The 14,643-nt window shown below is 26.8% G+C and overlaps 3 protein-coding genes across 3 annotated transcripts; 1 reads left to right on the forward strand and 2 right to left on the reverse strand.

Annotated features, from left to right (window-relative positions):
* Positions 1 to 136: 136 nt before the first annotated feature.
* Positions 137 to 879, reverse strand: VNE69_01073 (uncharacterized protein; the record flags this gene model as incomplete). Its single annotated transcript, XM_065472207.1, has 2 exons — positions 137 to 556; positions 634 to 879. The coding sequence occupies 2 exons, from the start codon at positions 877 to 879 to the stop codon at positions 137 to 139; spliced, it is 666 nt and encodes a 221-aa protein (XP_065328279.1).
* A 9,636-nt stretch (positions 880 to 10,515) lies between these two features.
* VNE69_01074 (aldose reductase) lies at positions 10,516 to 11,424 on the forward strand (the record flags this gene model as incomplete). Its single annotated transcript, XM_065472208.1, has 1 exon — positions 10,516 to 11,424. One exon carries the CDS (start codon positions 10,516 to 10,518, stop codon positions 11,422 to 11,424), a length of 909 nt encoding a protein of 302 aa, XP_065328280.1.
* Positions 11,425 to 11,565: 141 nt separating this feature from the next.
* VNE69_01075 (uncharacterized protein) lies at positions 11,566 to 12,213 on the reverse strand (the record flags this gene model as incomplete). Its single annotated transcript, XM_065472209.1, has 1 exon — positions 11,566 to 12,213. One exon carries the CDS (start codon positions 12,211 to 12,213, stop codon positions 11,566 to 11,568), a length of 648 nt encoding a protein of 215 aa, XP_065328281.1.
* Between the last annotated feature and the right edge of the window lie 2,430 nt (positions 12,214 to 14,643).

Genomic DNA, 14,643 nt, shown 5'->3' on the forward strand with positions numbered 1-14,643 from the left:
ATAAACTTCATATATATTTTTTATCAATTTTATGACATTAGATCCATCGTTACACAGACCAGATAAAATAATAAAATATCATTTATTAAATAAATGTCATATTATATAAAATTTTAATTCAAAAATAATTGATTTTTTATTTTTGTGGATCATCAATCAAAGTTTTTTTTTCTTGTTCCTCAATATAATATTTATCAAGAACATTCAAATCTTCTAACCTCAATTTATACACCAAAAAATCAATTTTGTTAGATTTAGATACTGTTTTATAATTATATTCAGGTGGTAGCCCGAGTTCTGGTTTACTTATAGTCTCTCCTAAATAAATCTTTTTAATATTGAACTTTCTCATATACCACCAGTATATTTTATATTCATGGTAATCATAATCATCTTTCTTGAAATTTTTCGTTGCTATAATGGAATTCGAAATTTTTGGGTCCTTGCGATGTAGTACCTTAAAATGCAGTCTTGCAAATAAATAGACAATATTGAATATTTTGCTTTCACACTCGGTTTCATTGTATTCTTTATCCGCAATAAGCAGCTGGGAAATCTGCATTAAAAACATCCACCTCATTTTTTTTTTTACAGGTTTAATTTTGAAAGAAGAATTGTAATCATAAAAATAACTAAATAGCGTTTGTAAATGGCTTGGTTCAAATGACTTAGTTTTATTCTAAATTCTTCCCGATCTACTATATTTAGTATTTCTTTTGCGTCTTTTCTATTATGTTGTCTTAATGTGACCTCGTTTGTGGTTTCAACATCTTTTATATTCTCAAATACTTCTATTTCCTCGGTTATTTCCCCACTCGTCTCATCTTTATCTGTAATGCTGTAAACACAATGTATATAAAAAAAATATAAAATCTCCATGGGGTTGTTTCATTATTTTTTTTTAAATTTAAAATCAATTTACCAAAAATATATTTTTCATGACTAACACAAATATGTAAAAAAATATAAAATTTCATTACAGCGCCACAAAATAACGTGTTATATTAAAATGCAATAATCAATAGTTTTTAGCATATTATATTGACAGAATTGCATATATAATAGCATATAAAACTCCTTTATAGTTGATTTAATTTTCCCCTTAAATGATGGATATAAAATGGTAATTACAAAAAGGGAAATTTTTCTATAATGGTGTCCATTTTACTTTTATAGTTGATATTAAAAAATTTTACAATACTTATAAATGCTTAAATTCATATTAAACTTAATTATATATAAATAATAAATTGCACATTTATATGCAATAGGTGTAAAAAATGAACAGTTCTCTTATAGTATTTATGTATAAGTTAGTCTTATCTTAATTATATGATTAATTACGTACCCGTATGATCATCTTTAGTTTTATTAATAAGGCACATTTGGAATCAGTGGCCGAAGAACTGAATATGCCGAATTTAATGTTATCTTGTTTATTTAATTCATATTTTTTACCCGGCGGAATATATATTTAAAATGTAAAAAATATTTAAGCTAGTTTTCTAGAACTTTGTTCAAAAAAAATTGTGAAAAAGAATAATTGTTTGCATGCTTTATTAGATTACTATTTAATAATGTCTTACACTTGTCATCTTTAATTTAAGGAAAAAATTTTGTTTCTTAGATGTGATTTTTAGAAAAACTAGAAAGTTTGAGATTTTATATTATACAGGAAGTGCAAATTGCTTAAACAAAACGAGTGATAATGATATTCTAAATATCATAAAAATTTAGAAAAATTGATACTTTAAAATGTAAAGGTTACCCCTTAATAATTATTTATTTTACCCTATAGGGGTTCGTGATGAACATAAAGTGTAACAAAAGAAATATTTAAAACACATTTCTGAGTGGTGGATGCCAAAGTGATATATCTAACTTATTTTATCTCCTAAACAAACTTTAAAAAAATTACAAAGTGCACACTATAATATTTTACAGCCCAACCATTTATATACTTGCTATGTACATGTTTTTTGCAAGACCAATTCGGAATAATGTATGACAGTAATACACAATTGTATTTGAGCTTATATTTGCAATGTAAATAGTTTTACAAAAAATCGTAAGCAGCTCTATAAATAGATCAATATACCCTTATGTACATACCCAATTTGAACATTTAAGCACTAGCTAAAACATCTGGAATTGTAAATTAATTCTATGCAACATAGGAAATTAATTTAATTTTAGTTATATTTAGATAAAAAATATTAAATGTAATTCAGTTGACTAGATGTTTTTTAAGCAGAGTAAAATGAGTTTCACACTAGACATAGTACTTTTTTTTATTCCTTGTGAATATATAAAAATTATTTTTTTTTAGTATAAAATAGCTCATAATGATTAAAAATTTTAGATTATTCGATATGCATATCATTACATTGTTTAATATAGCCAAAATTAATATAATCTATGGACATATTTGGATTTTGTCAAAAATTAGTGGCAGTTATTAAAAATCATGTATGAAATTTATTTTTATTGTTGACACATTCGCAAATACATCTTCTTGCCCAAAAGCCGATCTTAGATAATTTTCCTAAAATTAAAAAGGATGAAAGATTATGCGTATATTAGAAATTCAATTAAATACTTTAGGAGTATGGAAGGAAATCCCCCTCCCCGCCATTGCAATAGTAGTATGCATCAATTAAATATTAAATGTGCAAACTGGGATGTACAACGTAAGAATATGTAAATAGCTGTAGATCTAAAAACATTTGTGATCGAGCTTATTTATCCGACCTTACATAAATACCAATAAATAGATTAACAAATACTAGTATACTTTTTTGATTAAGAAAGATTATATCTCTCCAGAGCCGGACTTGGAAGAGGGCTCCAATGCGTAGAACATAAAAGTGAAAGAATGCTTTTACAACTAGCCAAAGAATTTGAAAGCACGAAAGAATCTGTTCTAAGACGCAAAGCGATTTTCCACTCCGAGAAAACTGGCTACACATATCTATCCACCATAGAATGATATATAAAAGAGAAATATAAACTTAAGGAAAACGTAACAGCTAAAATATTAATAGAGGCTCAAACCGAATCTCTTTATAGCGATATAAAAATAAAAACAAACCATTCAAAGCTATTTAGACCAAGAGACGATCCACTTATTGATATAAAACAGGCTGCCACGTGGCTCACAAAAGGAAATATAAGCCCGAGAGAGGAAGGCAATTTATGTGCATTACAGGACCGAAATATTTTCTTAGAGAAATAGATAAAATGCCCACACTGCCATGAATATGCAAAGACAGTAGATCATATGGCCACCCAATGTGATCGTATGCTTTCACATGATTACATGAGGCGGCACAATGAGGCACTGCGATGCATCCACCTGCAGTTGTGTAAGACGTATGGTCTATCCCATGCCAAAAGAATTAGAAATCATTCAGTCCAGGAATGTGTAGCTAATGAGTATGTTGAGATACGAGTCGACAGTAGGATACATTCAAGTATTAAAATAAAGTATAACAAGCCTGATATACTAATTGCAGACAAGTTAGGAAAGAAGTGATCGTTGTAGAAGTTGGAATCACAAGTTTTAACAACATCCATGCAGTAGAAACAGAAAAGAAACATAAATACGACTTGCTCGCAAATCATGTGGCTTCTCTCTACAAATACAAGCCGAAAATTATTCCTTATGTGATGACGTGGGATGGAATAGTAACTAATTTTCACCGTACGCATATCAAAGTGCTCAAATTAGAACCCAGAACGGAAGCATATATACAGTCGAGAGTCCTTAAAATGACTTTAGAAAGCCTAACTATGTCAGCTAGGCATGGGCTTGATACAGATCAGGAAGGGGCCTTCGAGAGCCCAATGAGTGAATCTCAGAAGGAAGTCCTGGAACTGCCAGATGAGACTGTAAGCGTATCTTGTGAAAAGTAATTAAAAAGCCAAATAACATACTCAAATAAATTATATACTACTTTTTTGATTCGATTTAATTGGGGCCATTATAAAACACATGTTTAATTTTGGCATGATAATCTTTAGATAAAATTTATCTAAGTAAACATGCTTTATTATCAAGTACTTGTCAAAAATCACGTCTACAAAAAAATTTTAATTATCAGATGATGTAAATTATCGTAAGGTCATAACACATAAAACAACTAAGTTTGCCTGGAAATTTTTATAAAGAATGATTACTTCATGTCTTGTTTAAAAGCCAATGAAATCTTTTTGAAAATATATATACAAATATGCTGTATATAATCAAAAGGGAAAGATCCGACATTCACATTGTTGATATTTTTATATTTTTATTACCCCAATTTTTAAGATGAGTAAAGAAGTGGAGGAGAAGAATCTCATAAATAAAATGGTGGAGAATATGAAAACAAAGCCAGTTGAAACTACCATCAAAAAGGAAAATTTGATGAGTGAATGTAGAAGGTTAGAAAATATGACCTTCTTCAGAGAAATGTGCGATGAGAGGAAAATCGAATATTTGATTGGAAGAGCTGACTACTTTATAGTAGATTGGCACCATGAGTTGATGGACACTAAAAGGAGGTGTTCGTTGGATTACGAAAAATGGAAAGAGTTGGCTAGAACCGAATTTGAAAAGAAAAGGCTTACTATAGGGGAGTTATATCGCATGGTACAACAAGATGAAGAAACTATACCAACGTTTATAGAAAGAGTTAGAGATTCGGCCAGAGAGTATAAACTTGCAAAAAAGGAAATCATTGATATAATTACAGCTGGACTATAAACAGGAATGGGCGATGTAAAAAGATTTTTATTGGCAAATAGTGATATTACAGATGAAAATCTAGAGACAATCAAGAAATTGGAAAGTGAGTGTACAGCTGAATTACACCGAATTAATGATTTAAAATTGATGATTGAAAAAATTGATACTCTTAAACTTCAGAACAAGAAAACAGTTAAATGTTACAACTGTAATAGCTTAGGCCATTATGCTAGAGATTGTCGAAAGCCAAAGAGAAGTAATAATCTTAGGAGAAACATTAATGAAATTACTGAAGAACTTAGAGATTTATTAAATAAAGAAAATTCAGTTTACATTTGTGGAGAGAAGGTTCCAGTATTGTTTTATACAGGTGCAAATTATAATTTTATAAGTAGTGCTAGTGTAGCAAGATTCAACCTTTTAACACATAATAACACAAGGAAATTAAGATTTTGGACATGTTTGGAAGAATCATTTGTGATAAAAAGACATGTTATATTAAATTATACATATAAAGGACATTTATATAGATCAAAGTTTTATATATTGCCAAAAGTACGAACTGAAAAAATCCTATTTGGTAGAGAAACATTAATTAGACTTAATAATATTGAGAAACTGTGTTATACATGTGAAATCAAAACACCTGAAGGCTCAAAAGTGATCGAAAAGATATATAATTTACCAAAGAAATTGGAAGTAGGAATTGAAATTGCTATTAATAAATTATTAGAAAAGGGATATATACAAAACTCAAAATCAACGTGGGTTAGTAATTTGAGACCCGTGATAAAGCCAGATGGCACTGTAAGGGTTACAACCAATTTAATAGCACTTAATAGGTTGGTAGAACAGGATAATTATTCTTTACCAAGAATAGATGAAATCCTTTGTAATTTAAGAGACATGACAGTATTTTCTAAATTGGATTTGAAGGATGGATTTTTTCAAATTCCTTTGGCACCGAAAGATAGATATAAAACGGCATTCAGATATAAACATAAATTATATGAGTGGAAAGTAATGCCACAGGGGTTTAAGAATGCTCCAGCAATATTTCAACGAAAAATGGATAAAGTTTTGAGAGATGAAATTGGTAAAAGTTGTTTCTGCTACGTAGATGATATTCTAATATTTGGAAAAACTGCAAAAGAGCATGACGAATCATATAATAGAATTCGAAAACTTTTACTAGAAAATGGTCTCAAAATCAATAAGGAAAAGTGTGTATTTAGACAATCCGAAGTTCTATTCCTGGGATACAAAATTAAACACAACATCATTATTCCGCTCATAGATAAGATGCAAGCTATTGAGGATTTAAAACCACCTAAGGACAAAAAACAGGTTCAAGAAATTTTAGGTGCCATAAACTATTATAGAAAATTCATTAAAAACTGTTCAATTGTATGTGGTCCTTTGTATGAATTATTGAAAAATAAGAAAGAATTCAAATGGACGAATATAGAAGAGAACGCTTTTAAAGAAGTTAAAAGAATTTTTATTAAAACGGTAGGACTATTTCAGCCAGATTGGTCAAAAGAATTTAAACTAGAGACCGACGCTTCAAATGAAGGTATAGCTGCAATACTCTCGCAAAATTTTGATGGAGATGAAAAACCAATTGCATTTGCATCGAGAAGGTTATTAGAACATGAGATTAAATATAGTATCAGCGAAAAGGAATGTCTGGCCATGTTATGGGCAATGGAACACTTTCGATATTTTTTATACGGTACACATTTTGAAATTATCACAGATCATAAAGCGTTAGAAGCATAAAATAAGGGTCAAATTAAGTCTCTGAGAATACAAAGATGGCTAGATAGAATGTCATTGTTTAATTTTAGAATTAGGTATAGACGAGGTAAAGAAATTCCTCACGTGGATTGCCTAAGTCGAAATTCTGGATTGGCAACAAACGACGCGAGATTAAATTTACACGAAGGATCGATAAATTAATGTGAAGAAATAGACGAAAAGAAAATGCTTCAGATGATTCGAGAAATTCATAATGAGTTACTTCACCGTGGGATACAATCAGTAAAATATGAGATGTTTAAAAGAGGTATTAATATAAAAAATTCACAAAAATTGATTAGAAAAATTATAGATTCGTGTGAAACATGCAACGAGTACAATTCTAAAAAATCTAAACAACACATATTTGTTACCTCGTATGCAAAGGGAGAAAAAATTGCTATAGATATAATAGGTCCAATAAACACACAATACATTATAACCGGGATTGATTATTTTACGAGAAAAGGATTTGCTAAAGTGATAAATAAGAGAAAAGATGAAAATGTGGTTAACTTTCTAAAAGAAATAAGTTCATCTATGCCTTTGAAGATATTGATCCTGGATCAATCGAAAGAAAATCTCAGTAGTAAGGTAAAAATGTTTTGCCAAGCAAATAAAATAGAATTACATTATACCACACCTTTCCATCACCAGTCAAATGGGCGTGTAGAAAGGTTTAATCGTACTTTACAAGATTTAATTTATAAAAATAAAAAGGAAAAATTACTTACTGAAAAGGTTAACAGAGGAATAGAGATATACAATAATAGCTATCATTCGGCTACGAGGATGACGCCAAATGAAGCTTTCTTGTTAGAAAATACGGATGAATTAAAAAATGCACAAATTAAGAATATTGTTGCATATAATACAGCCCAAATGAGGAAACCAAAAGAAATTAAATTAAATATGGGCGATATAGTAATTATCAAAGAAGAAGGAATAATAAAGAAGGGACAACCTAGATTTAAATTAAGGGGTAAAATTCATGAATGTTTAGAGGGCAATACGTACATGTGTCGTAACCTCGGGTGAGGTGTCCGAAACGAAGTTGTTGTTCTATGAATGAACAAATAAAGGGTTTTGTTTTAATTAAGTGTTTATTTTTATGATCTCTCTGTGGAGTCATGTTTACTTGTTGTCTCTCTGAGCTATTATATCTTTGCATCTTTTTGTGTGCCCTTCTTTTCATATTTTTTATTTATAGAAAACTAGCGTATGCTTTCCCGTTTTGAAAACGGGATTTACATGTTTTGTTTTATAATATGTACCTCCTTTATCTTTTTTGTTTATTTCCATTTTGGGATGAATGAATTTGAAAAGGAGAAAACATGATTTTGAAAAAAACTTTTTAGTAACATATAAAGAGTAATGTTCCTTTAAAACATTTAATAACTTCAATGAGATAATTTTGGGACCTACTAAGCTCAATTTTTGACACTTATATTCAACTTTTTCTTTGGTTAATATTTTTGTGAATTTTTTCTAGAAGGGTTAAATAAATTCTAAAAAACGATTCTGACGATATTTTGGAACTGAGTTTTACAAAACAAAGAATTAAAAACAAAAAAGTATTAACATACAGTACACGCACATATGATGGTCAAAATCCTTCAGTGAGTTTAAATTTGATATTACAATAACACAATAAGCTATAATAAGAAGTTTAGATTTTACAAAACCATAAAAAATAGGGGTAAAAAATTAAATAAAATTCTTTTATATATATGATATTTTCTAAAAATTCACTTTTTCTAAAAATTAAAAAATATGAAAAATTTAAGAAATAATTGTGGTGGATACCACAACATGATAGACACCGGTAAAAGAAAGTTTAAAAGGCATATATCTCAACTCAAACTTGTCATTGATGACCCCATCCTTTAAGCGGAGGGATGTTGATATTTTTATATTTTTATTACCCCAATTTTTAAGATGAGTAAGGAAGTGGAGGAGAAGAATCTCATAAATAAAACACATAATAATGTTAGTTTTAATTAATTGAATATAGAATGGGGGGCACTTGCTGATAAAATCGCGATGGGATGTCTTATTATCAATTATGCTATGTAATAGGAGTGTTGGGATATAAATTTCTCAAAAAACAAGGATTCTTGATGTAAATATGTGTATTTTCTAGATTGTTATATTTTAAAAGATTTTAATCTTATAATATAGATAAATATTCTATTGAGAAAATAAGAATACTGTGATATAAATATGAAGGCCGATATTTACGATCGTATCTTAAAAGGCCGTGGGTCTGTAGTGTTACTGAATAGCAAACAAGCAATTGTATAAATAATATATTACGTAAAAGTTCTAAGTTTATAGATTTTAAAACATAAAAAAACTCTTTAATATTAATTCTTTGCACAAGGTTTTTATTTTTTGTAAAAATAAAAAAATTTTTAGAAAAAATTGCTCCTTAAATAAACAAAAAGCAAACAAAATTTTACTAAATTGAAAAAATTAAATATGTTTACAAGGCATTATTATTGGCCTTGTCGACCAGATTTTAAAAATTAACTGTACACAATGACGTTACAAACTCAAACAACACTTGGTCTTTATGTGTGATTGGTCTGTTATATATAATTACCAATGTATCCATAAAAACACAAAAAAACAATAATTTTTGTAATAATCGATCTGTAATTTTTTGTATTTATACATCATTACCTTCAAACACTTTAGATAATTTGGTAGTAATATATTTTTAGTTATTTAAAGTACCTCTGCTCAATTTATTACTATAATAACGTCTTATAAATGATATTTTACGAAAAAATGAAAATATATGGTAATACTTACGGAATTATCAAAAATAAACTAACACTAGACAGCATAAAGACTAATTACAGAGTAAACCTAATAAATTTTAATTATTTATTCAAGTAACACTAAACGGAAACTTTACGACCAGCTACCGATCGTTATTTTTTGCAACATTTGACTTTTGAAATGATTTTTTTTTGCAAATCCCATTTTTATTATGATCTTATTGATAGCGTTAATATAAGTTAAGATACATATCACGACTCAACAAATTCCTTAAAAAATTTCCAATAACTTACATGTAATTTTTTCTTTTTATATTAAATTTATACTTTTTATGGCTAATTATGAAAGTCTCTTTAAGTAGCATTTTTCTCCTAATTTTGCCATTCTTACATTGTAACTGCATTTTTTTTTAATATATATATATATATACATATGTATGAATAGAACACGTACACTCACAAGAACAAAGTTAAGTAAAGATATTTATAATTTTTTTTAGTCTGATAATGACAACAAAATGAAAATAAACTAAAAATATGGCTACTTTTCAATGTTGTTTTCCAATAATACATATAAAACTCTTTACAATTTTATAATATAAGAAATAGATCATTATTTTAGAAATCATAAGGAGGATTTAAATGATATGAATTTTATAAAAAAGTTAAAATATGTTTTAACTGTTTTGATTTATTATTTATATTTTTTTTCATATTATAATGCTAATTATATTTTACTAAAAAAATTAAAATATATATTTTGCATAAGTGTTTATAAAATTATAAAAATACATAACGTTTTTTATATGCAAAAAAAGAAAACAAAGGCAATATTATATATAAAAGTTAAATTTATTAATAGAGATTTAAATATATAATTAACATCATGTTCCCCTTAAATAACATATATAATAGATTTCCCGTTTAATTGATTATTAAATTGTCACTTGTTGTCAAAACACAAATCATCTTTATTAGGGAAATGGTTTATCTATTTGTTAGTAACTAAAAAAGGAGAATTAATATCCATATTACCGCATGCATTTATTATAAAAATATATTACTTTGGAAATTTTTTACACTTCGTAATTTTGTATATTATTTAAAAATTTAATATAATCAAAACTCCTTTTTCTCCAAAAATTAATTGGTTAATAAAAATAAAAAAAAATATATAAATAAAAAATTAATTTTTCTTCTATGTTTGAGAAAAAAATAAAACTAAACAGTGGTTACGAAATGCCCGTAGTTGGGCTTGGGACTTGGATGATTACAGACAAAGATAAAATTGAAACTTCGGTAAGAAGTGCCATAAAATGCGGATATCGACATATAGATACCGCATTTATCTATGGAAATGAAAAATACATTGGAGAAACTTTGAAGAAAATTTTCGATGAAGGACTAATAAAACGAGAAGAATTATTTATTACATCAAAATTGTGGTGTACTTATCACGACAATCCAGAAAAGTGTCTACAAAAAACTTTAGATGATCTTCAATTGGATTATATAGATTTATATCTAGTCCATTTCCCAGTAAAATTCAAAACAAATAACAATTTTGAATCTTCCACAGATGACAAAGGTAACAATGTACTAGATAAATTCGACTGCATCGGATTGTGGCAAAAAATGGAAAAACTAGTAGAAAAAGGAATGACAAAATCTATTGGTGTAGCAAATTACGGAGAATACAATCTTGGGAAAATATTAAAGGAGTGCAAAATCAAACCAGCTATTAACCAGTTTGAATTACATCCATATCTTACACAAGAAAGTTTAGTAGACTTTTGTCATAAAAATAATATCAATGTAGTAAGCTATTCATCATTGGGAGGAACAGACAAGAAAAAATATAATCTCAAAGAAGACAAAGAAATTATAAATCTCTCAAAAAAATATAACAAGTCGGTTTCACAAATTCTTTTAAGTTATCTTATTTCCAGGAACATCCTTGTAATTCCCAAGAGCATAAGTGAGCAGCATATTAAAGAAAATGGAGACTTATTTGAACTATCTCAAGAAGATGTCAAACACATTTCTGGTCTGAATAAAAACTTTAGATTTATCGATTTACCAGAACACGGACCAGATAGATTCAAATAAACAACTTCTATAAATTTTTTTTAAAAATTTTTATTTATGCAATTCATAAAAAACCAAAATAAATATAGTTTAGCATTCGTGATTTTAACCAAAAAAAAATAACACAAAAATAATATGTTTATTATAAGAAAAAATATTATTTTAATAGTGCAGACCAAGAAGCTGCATACTTTCTAGTTCCAAAACTTCTATCCATTTAAAAGAACCATTTTCGTTTTCAAATATTAAATACATATTTTTTATGTTATACATTTGCATAAACCACTTGTATACCTTATACTCGTAATTATAGGGATCAGAAGCATCAAAATTCTTATCTATTCTATGAAAACTCGGAATTTCTACATCTTCAATTTTTAGAATTTTTAAATGCAGGTGCGCAAATTTTTTAACAACATCTAATACTTCATCCAAAATAACGCTTTTATTATATTTTTCATCATTAATGATTTTAATAGCAACATCCATAAGTAAAATGCATCTCATACCCTGATGTAAAGGTGGAATTGCATGGTGTTTTGGATTATAATTATAAATATAATCGAAAAATTCTTCTAAATGATTAGATTCGATGTGACTTTGTTTTATAAACAGCGTATCACGATCGAATAAATCCGAGATATTAATATTATTTTCTTTTTTTTGACATCTTTTAAACTTATCTTTCACTCTTTTGAGAGTATCACTATTTCTAAACGATTTTCCTAATTTACTTATCATATTACTTGTTTTCTTTTCTATTGAACTTCCGTAAACAAAAACGATGCACAAAATTTCTATTAAAAACATGGGCATAAAAAAGATTTTTTTAATATTTATGATTGAATTTTTGATATTTAATCGAATCAAATATTTTAAAACTGAATACTGTTTAAATTAAATTTTTTATTAAAATTATTTTTTATAATTTATAAAACAAAAACATTAGAAATCTTTTATAAATTCCGTCTTACTAGTAAATTTAATTCTAAAAAGCTGATTAAAAAATTTAAGTGAAGAAATGGCGCCCAAAGCAATGTGAAGTTTTGTATCTCATCTAATGTGATTATAAAATTTTTTTTCGGCTGTTTTATTAATAAAGATATTGCAAAGTTAAATATTGCATCAAGAAAATGTTCTTTTGTTTCTATCTTCGCCAGGTGATATAAATATTGGCTCGCTAAATTTTGTATGTAAAAAAAACTATTCATTAGGCAAAAAGGATCAAATGGACATATCAGAATCTTAAATGATTTTTTCCAAAAATTTTGTTTATAATTTTGTATATAACAACAATACGCTAAAATCATCTAAAAAAAGTAAAAATTATGTTCTATAAACTCATAAGAAACAAGAGTTGCAAGCTCGGTCTTACAACAAAGACGCAAAACAAATATCGATGTAGCTAGTATTGAAGAAATGTTGATTGACAAGAATGTTAGAAAAATTTCCATGAGAATAAGAACAAACTAGAAAAATAAGATGTGAATGTACATGGACTTTGCGCGGATATAAAGTTTAAAATTTTCCTGAAGTGGATATTAGAGAGTGTAAAAATTATTTAAATTACCATGAGCTGAAAGATGAAAAATTGTAAGTGTATGTATGTGTATCTATGGATCGAAAAAGTTGTAAACACAAGAAAATATTAGTGATAGTTTACTACGGGGAGCTCATGAAGTTTGTCGATTCGAAGAGCACAATGACATTAATAAATTTTATATGTTAATTAAATAAATAATTATATGAAACGTTCTAGAGTCAAGATGTTGAATTGTATTGATATTATATATTTATTTTTTTAACTTACAATTTTCTTCACTATGAAATATAAGCAGAAATGGTAAAGCTTTTATACTATCAAAGATGGATAGTCATTGTATAAAAATTAAAACTGTATAATACTATCGACATATATTCATGTAACATTAATAATTAACATTTGAGATTTGTTTATGATAACTAAATGTTTGTTTGCGTATAATTATAAATCATCATAATATTAAATTGACAACAAATCTAAGTAATAATATTACTAATTAAGCTGTTTACTTTACAATATCCCTCTTCTTCAAATAATATAACCTGTTTGAAGTCGGGACAAGGCATCTTTTGTATGAATACAATTAGTTTGTTTAGATAAACTAAGTTAATGCAAAGGTATATAATTGTGTAGATAAAACTATTTAAGTATTCTATACAAGTCTATAATTTTAGGCAAGCGTTTTAATATGTGTTATGTATCTTCTTATAGATCGTAGTTATGATCTCAATCCTTTATATTTACTTTGCGTATATAAACAATAATCCGTTTTTATAATTACTATTTATAATAAAAATAATATAAATCCTTTTTTTTACTTGTCACTAAAATTTTCTTTTTTATAAATTTATTTCTAATACTGTTATGAAAACAATATAAATAGCGGTAAGCTTATATTTATACTGTACTCGTACACAATTAAACATATACATTTGTAATAATTAAAGAGATTTTTTTATAATAATAATTAAATATGCCTAAACATAATCATCAAAAATCTTTTTTTAATAATATTGGATGTTTTATTATGAACTCTGCTTTGCCATTTTATAAGCTGAATTATATTTTTATATAATGTGGTATTGTATTGAGTCTATAAACAAATTTTTAAAATGTTGAATGGTAACCATTAACCACTATTAATCATAAGAAATTGTTTTTAAATTAGTTTATATCTTTTTTTGAAAGCAAAAAAATTAAATAAATTTCTAAATTTGTAATTAATATAAAAAATTTCTAAATTTGTAAATAATATAAAAAATTTCAAGTTTCAAGGTAAATGAGTTACAAATGATACAATTTTTAATAAAATATTGAAAAAATTTATAAAAAAAAATTCTTATAAAATTAGCTAACCCCTTCAAAATGACATAATTTTCTGATATTTTCATTTTCGATCAATTTGATTTATCCATTTTGTTTCATCATTTTCATCCACAAATAATTTAGTTTCTAATATACTTGACCAATAACAGTACACAATTTACAAACATTAATTTTGTCGTTTATACATTTTTGCACCAAAAAAAGTCTTAGTTTCATGTCAAAAAAATCAATACAAAAAAAAACAATATAACCTTTTTAACTATTTGTCCCTTTACAATTATATTTCTTCATTTTTTTTATTATTCTTTATACCAAATCTGAAACGTTTCATAATACATCGAAATATAAAATCAAATAAGTAAATAAATAAA

The sequence above is a fragment of the Vairimorpha necatrix genome, chromosome 1 (genome assembly GCF_036630325.1).
Source record: "Vairimorpha necatrix chromosome 1, complete sequence".
Classification (NCBI taxonomy): domain Eukaryota; kingdom Fungi; phylum Microsporidia; family Nosematidae; genus Vairimorpha; species Vairimorpha necatrix.